At 35.9% G+C, this 6,768-nt stretch overlaps 1 protein-coding gene across 2 annotated transcripts; it reads left to right on the forward strand.

The window, feature by feature from the left end:
• The first annotated feature begins 515 nt into the window (after window positions 1-515).
• LOC131662078 (uncharacterized) lies at window positions 516-6,306 on the forward strand. 2 transcript variants are annotated; one of them, XR_009301378.1, is made up of 3 exons: window positions 516-1,454; window positions 1,775-2,838; window positions 3,505-6,306. XR_009301378.1 is itself a non-coding variant. In XM_058931767.1 (2 exons), the coding sequence occupies exons 1-2, from the start codon at window positions 661-663 to the stop codon at window positions 2,436-2,438; spliced, it is 1,458 nt and encodes a 485-aa protein (XP_058787750.1). In that variant the 5' UTR covers window positions 516-660; the 3' UTR covers window positions 2,439-3,032. The 2 variants fall into 2 exon arrangements, 1 of the variants encoding a protein (XP_058787750.1); XM_058931767.1 differs by lacking the exon at window positions 3,505-6,306 and having other exon boundaries at window positions 1,775-3,032.
• Window positions 6,307-6,768: the final 462 nt, after the last annotated feature.

Below are 6,768 nucleotides of genomic sequence, written 5' to 3' on the forward strand. Positions count from 1 at the left end.
TTGAATCTTTTAAATGATGAAACTTAAGATATCTTCTTGATCGTAAGTTATCATTAGAAGTTTTACTTAACTCTCTCGGTCACATAAGTTTCAACATTCACAAGTACCTATGAAATATACATCATTAAATTTTTTCATAGATACATCATTAAATTTTTACTTAAGAAGAAAGAAATGAATCATAAATAATTTTTTTTCTCAACGCACCCTTAAGAAAAATGCAAAAACTAAGTATTCAATATTTTTTTAAGGATCTTACTAACCAGTGCTCTTAGGACAATTTTATAAAAAATTTAATATTCTAATTTTTGAGGCATTAAATACGCATATTACCAAAAATAAATTTACTATTTTAAATTCTTAACCATTACCCTGAGGGCACTTGTTAGCAATTCTATTTTTTTTTTAATATAAGTAGGAAACAATCAATTAAATATATTTGTTGTGAATGAATGGAATTTTAATAATACCAAAATAATTTTGAATTCTTATAAAAGAAAACTTAATCTAGAGTAGATATTTGTGGAGAATTATAGGCAATTTGTCACAGAATAACGTGGGACTGGTTCATCTCTATGTCACACGCTGGGTGCTCTCTATCACTCTTTTCCGCGAGTCTGTGCATGTCACTCGATCTCTGTTCTTGCCCAGTTTCCACCAATGCTGAAGTCAGCATTCACCCCCATTTACTGGGTGCTATCACCCAAACCAAAATCACCTAAACTATCATCACGCTTAATCACCAACACCTTTTCAAACAGCACACCACATGTTCGACTAAATTCCTCAACCAAACACAACCCCGCCATCACCCCTTCTTCAGCCTATATTCACCTTCCTTTCTGTAGAAAACGTTGCCATTACTGTGACTTCCCCATTGTCGCCCTTGGCTCCGCTTCAACCCAAACACACGAAGACCCGCGTGTTGTTAACTACATTCAATGGCTCTGCAGAGAAATCACCGCAACCAAAGTAGAAGAAAAAATCGATTCCGAGACCGAGACGCCCCTTCAAACCGTCTTTTTTGGAGGTGGGACACCCTCTTTGGTTCCTCCAAGTATGGTTTCCTCGGTTTTGGATACACTGAGGACGAAATTTGGGTTGAGTGAAAGTGCTGAAATTTCAATGGAAATGGACCCGGGGACATTTGATTATAAGAAGATGCAAGAGATGATGTTGTTGGGAGTGAACAGAGTTTCTTTGGGAGTTCAAGCATTTCAGGAGAAGCTTTTGAAGAGTTGTGGCAGGGCACATGGTTTGGAAGAGGTTCACGAGGCTATTGATATTGTCAAAAAATGTGGGGTTGAGAATTGGAGTATTGATCTTATTGCTTCACTGCCTCATCAGACTAGTGACATGTGGGAGGAAAGTCTGAGACTCACCATTGAGGCACAGCCTACTCATGTTTCTGTTTATGATTTGCAAATTGAACAAGGCACAAAATTTGGAAGATTGTAAGTGGCGTCTAAATTTTACACTAGCGATCTAACCACTAATTCCGAGCCTAAACTTAAACCATTTTGCATTTTGTTACTTAAGTAAATGATCTTAATAAGCAATCTTCCAAATCTAAGGACTAATGTGATAAAACTTTAAGGACTACTTACTATTGCTAGGCATTATTTTTATTTATTTAAGTGACAAGGACAGAAAGAGATTAACTGTATAGATGAAATTGGTGGTTTACTCTTACATTAGCAGCATTGGTATTCTCTAGGTTCAATTTTTAAGCTTTATAGGATGATTTGAAAACTGAAGTTGAAAATGTTAACAGGTATGCACCAGGGGAATTTCCGCTGCCTTCTGAGACACAATCAGCTGATTTCTATAAGATGGCTTCAAGGATGCTTGGTGATGCAAGTTATAACCATTACGAAATCAGCAGCTACTGTAAGAATGGGTATGAATGCAGACACAACTTTACCTATTGGAAGAACAAGCCTTTCTATGCCTTTGGCCTTGGCTCTACTAGTTTTGTTGGTGGCTTAAGGTTTGCAAGACCCAGGAAGTTGAACGAGTACATGAAATTTGTGGAAAATCTGGAAAATGGATCAGTAAATAGCTCATCTGATGAAAACATTAATACCAAGGACACTGCCCTGGATGTTGTGATGCTGTCCCTGAGAACTGCAAGAGGTCTAGATTTGAAGCGTTTCCAAGAATCATTTGGAAGCTCTCTGGTTTATTCTCTATTTGGGGTTTATAAACCTTATGTTGAGAGTGGACACATGATTTTCTTGGACGAGCAAAGGAGAGCCATTAGTATAGAGGACATCAACCATTCTCTTTTGTATGATATTAACTCAGAAAGGAGAGTGGCCTATATGAGACTAAGTGATCCAAATGGCTTCCTTTTATCAAACGAGTTAATAGCCCTTGCTTTTGGGGTTATTGACTCTTGGAAGGATTATCCTTCTGCGCTACAAGAAGATACATGAAAGCATGATTATCTATCTGTTAATACAACAAACGAGTTATAGCTGATGTTGTACAGCAATTGTTTCGTGGCTAGTTTTACAAGATGGATACTCAAAGACAAACACAAAGATTTCCCCATCCGTACATTACTCAATTGACATAGGTTGTTTGAATGTGTTCTTTGGTTTTAAGGGATGGAAGTTGATTTTGCTTGTGCCAGATTTTTGTGTGTGTGATTGTAGATGGCCGACATTTATCGTTGAGTTGAGTGGACTCTGGGATTTTTCTTCCAACCTGATGGTTTCTAGTTGTATTTGTAATGGTTGTGTTGGACTACAGGAATTAAAGTTATTTAGTAGCAAGCATGATGTGAATAAGGGAAAAGATGGGATTCAAAGTTGTCGCAAGAGGAAAAGAAAGGTCAGTGGCAGGAATTTTTTAGAGGAAACAAGTAAAAGCAGTGAGAGGGAGGGAATGTGTTTTTTCTGATAAATTTCATTTATGCTCTTTTGTATAATTTCCGAAATTCCATGATCACTGTTATGCACTTAGGAGATAGAAATGTGGAATCTATACAACTGAGTTCTCTGGTTCAATCTGACTTTATTTCTTTCTTCTTTTTATGTTTCTCTTGAGGTCACGTTCTTTGCTTACTGTGATTTTAAATCTTATCTTGAAAAACTGTATGCACGAATATGGTAATGATCAAGTATTAAACTATTTTTTGATAGCTCGTGAGTAAAGTGAAGAAGCATCCTCCCGTAGGAACTATCATTTAGTAATCAGAGGAAGCACTTCAGTTGTTCCGTGAAGTGCTAAAAATAAGCCATCTGAAATTTGGCATGTAGTTGATTTTTATGGTATTTTTTGGAAATGAATTGATATTTTTTGGTTTAATTGCCAACTCACAGATGCGGTTTGAATCAGTAATCAGAAGTCCATTTGTTGTACTATAATTAAATCATGTCATGAAACACTATTTCCGCCTCTCTATTACTGTATGTTCCTTAAAACATTTACAATTAGAGACTCCTTGGTATTGATTCACTTAAATGACATTTCTATGCCACTTAATTGGTTTTGCAGGTACTATAATGATCTATTTTTATTCGACTTTGATCAATTTAAGGTAAATTTCTACTGATCCTAATCATGTTAATATACTATTTTCTATTCCAATTTCCAAGTACAGCACCGAAATGTCGGGCAGTATGATGTAATAATGTTGATATAGAAATTTTTGGCTGCCTGGAACAATGTGGCTGACTGGGCGTAGTGGTTTCCATTAATTTGTTTACCAAGATAAAGTGAGTAGAATACTGATCTGTTTATATGAAGCTAATTTTTGTTCTATTAAGCTCTATTGCCTTTGTTGATTGTGTCTGGTTGTATTTTTGCCTGCAAAAGCATCTCTGAACTTCAACTAGTATTTTTCTTCTTCCACTCCTTTCTTCATTGTTTCTTGTTGCATGTAAAGCTATATGCGTACAAACTCGTATTGGCAAATGGCAGCCCATGAACATTGAATGCACATAGGAAAAGTAGGTTATGCTTTTCTGTCTTTCTTTTGTTATATTCTGATTTAGTTTTACTTGTAAAAGCTATGTGTAGCGGTGGCAAAACGGGCCCGGCCCGCGGGAAAAGCCCGTTTTACCCGCACTTTTTCGCGGGGTGGGACAAGGTTTTAGGCCCGCTCCATTTAATGTGCCCGCCCCGTCCCGTTTTTTTGCGGGCATGAGCTTTTTCATACAGTTTTACTATTTTTATGCCTAAAAGGTTCAATGCCCGCGGGCTTTGTCCGCCCTGCCCTCATTTTTTTGCAGGGCGGGACAAGGTTTTAGACCCGTACTCTCAAATGTGTCCGTCCGCCCCGCTTTTTGCGGGCTTTTGCGGGGCAGGCATGTCCGTTTGCCACCCCTAATGATGTGTACTAGTTTGACTAGTTTCCGGAAATGGATTCACTGACGTTTACGCTCGAACTACAGAGTGCAGTTCATTAATTTTGGTCTGTTAGATAAATCTAAACATCTATATAATTCCACGTGTCCACCTTGTACTTACAAAATTGAAACACCTCAGTCTCTCACCTCCCTTTCATGGCTGAAGACTCTTTTTTGCTTTCGTCTCCCACCGCCACCATCTCTCACATGTTATCATTCTAGATGTCATCTCTTATATTGTTATCGTCTCAGGATGTTGCTGCACTGGTTCTATGTTTCCGCCATAGTAATCTCCTCGCCGGCAGATCTAACCGGTTCTTAAATCTCTGTCGCTAACTTGCAAACTCACACCGCTACCACCGATTCATTTCATCAGGTTTGGGAAAAACAGTGGCGTGGCTCTACAACTCCATAAAATTCTCACGTCAGTAAGCTTCCTTAACAAAGGCAAAGAAATATCCCCATGTTAACTCTATAATTCTGTTGAGTTGTAATTTTCCCCCAAAAAAACAACACAATCTCTACACCTTATTCTTCCTGTTTTTTCCACTATCGCACTTTTATAAGTCTCCACCTTGACTATCAAAGTTAGTATCTGCTCCGGTAGCCATTTGAATTTGAAGATGACGGTGGCTGGTGGTGTGACGGGACAAAACGGTGGTGTGTTACCTTCACACTTAATCTTTAGCAAGTCAAACAAAAAATAAAATACACAGCCACGTGGTTCATTTTCGAGCACATGATTTATCAAACGGATTAAAGTTTTTTAAAGGTAGAGTGACGTTCCCGCGTGGACGTCAGACAATCCGGATCCCTAGTTTCCTCCTTTTCTATATTTCTTTTGCCACAGATTATCTCTTAAATATCAATAGTACTATTCAATCTTGTTCTTCTTCTTCTTCTTATGTATTCTGGAGGAACAGAAAAAAACTTCAGCTGGTCTTTCTTTCTGTTTTCGTCAACTCAAATTTGCCAAGTACTTGTTAAAAAATTACAAAATGTTGGTGTCTGATCTACATATCAATAATATTTGAGGGAGGCTATATAACCCTAAAACTTTGAACCTTTTGCAGAATTGAAATGAACTTTAAAATCTTTATCCCGTAAATCATGACTAATTCGGTCATCGCACTAGTCGACATGACACAATTCCAGCTTCCCATTTGTTTCATGGTAGGGTTATGATATAAATGGACTTAGAATAGAATAGAATGGTGTCACGAGTCTGTTTGTGTGTTAATTTCAACTAAACCGAAGGATTACTTAGTGAAAAATTATTAGTTTTGGAATAAATCAAAAAGTTCTGTAAAGTTGTCCTCATTGTTGCAATTTAGTAATTTGACTTTGGATAACTTATGTGGAATTATGAATTTGAAACTTGAGTCACTACATTTCTCCAACCTTGCAAATGTTAATACGAGTAAGTGATTGTCACTAGGCCAATAACAAAATTTTCTTCTATAAAGTCCATTGCGTCAATATGCGAAATGGTCAAAGTTCAATATGGTTGTTGTATGGATTTCTCCCTTATTTTTTATTTGTAGTTTGACGCTTCTTATTACTTCTTCACCTTTAGTTGGGGGCAATGGCGGAAGTGGTATATGCCTTTGTTGACATGATAATAATGTCCTGCTCAAGGTTGGTTAAAGTGTTGAACTTTCATACCATCATGAAACAAGCCCTTAATTCGTTGCCATTTGCTTTTATTTTTAACTTAGATAAGGCTCCTCTTAGTTAGAGTAAAGATTTTGGAAAACTTGTTCAAAAGAACAATGATGTGGAGCCGAGGGTTTGGCTAGGAGGCTTTGGACATTCATTGAATTCTTTCACGGGGATTGCTCTTTCATCTTTAGTGGCGGAAATTATGTAACACTCTAAACTCCGAAACTTATAAATAAATAATTATTCGATATTGTCACTAATGACAACCATGCAAATAAAACATAAGTATTTAGAAAACATGCAGAGGAATCATAAATCATACAACACCTGTCATCGCATGCTCACTGTTAATTATGACTAGATTGTGCACCCGTGCTCTGCACGGGTATATTAGAAATAAAACTACATTATTTTATAATAATTTATATTAAATTTTTTATTTGCATATAAAATTATTTAATAATCCATTTAGATTATGTTTAGAATTATATTTTTAATTTCTTAATGAGAAACAATAATGCAAAAAGTGTTTTATATTATTTTTTTTTTTAGATTTTCAGAAGATCTATTATGATTTCATTTATATATTAAAATAAATAAATTATTTTAAAACATTATGTGTATAGAAATATTACTACTTGAAGTATAATAAGTTTAACATTTAATTTATAATTTAAATTAATTTTAGTACAAATGAATATAATTGTAACAATGATAGTGAAAAATATGTAGATATTAAAATTTTAAA

The sequence above is a fragment of the Vicia villosa genome, linkage group LG3, assembly GCF_029867415.1.
Source record: "Vicia villosa cultivar HV-30 ecotype Madison, WI linkage group LG3, Vvil1.0, whole genome shotgun sequence".
NCBI classification, from domain to species: Eukaryota; Viridiplantae; Streptophyta; class Magnoliopsida; order Fabales; family Fabaceae; genus Vicia; species Vicia villosa.

What these genes read in the sequence shown, in the direction of transcription:
- LOC131662078 (XM_058931767.1), top strand. Translation starts at nt 661, where the DNA reads ATGCTGAAGTCAGCATTCACCCCCATTTACTGGGTGCTATCACCCAAA. An exon ending in GGCACAAAATTTGGAAGATT is followed by an intron (nt 1,455 to 1,774) that starts GTAAGTGGCGTC and finishes AAATGTTAACAG; the next exon opens with GTATGCACCAGGGGAATTTC.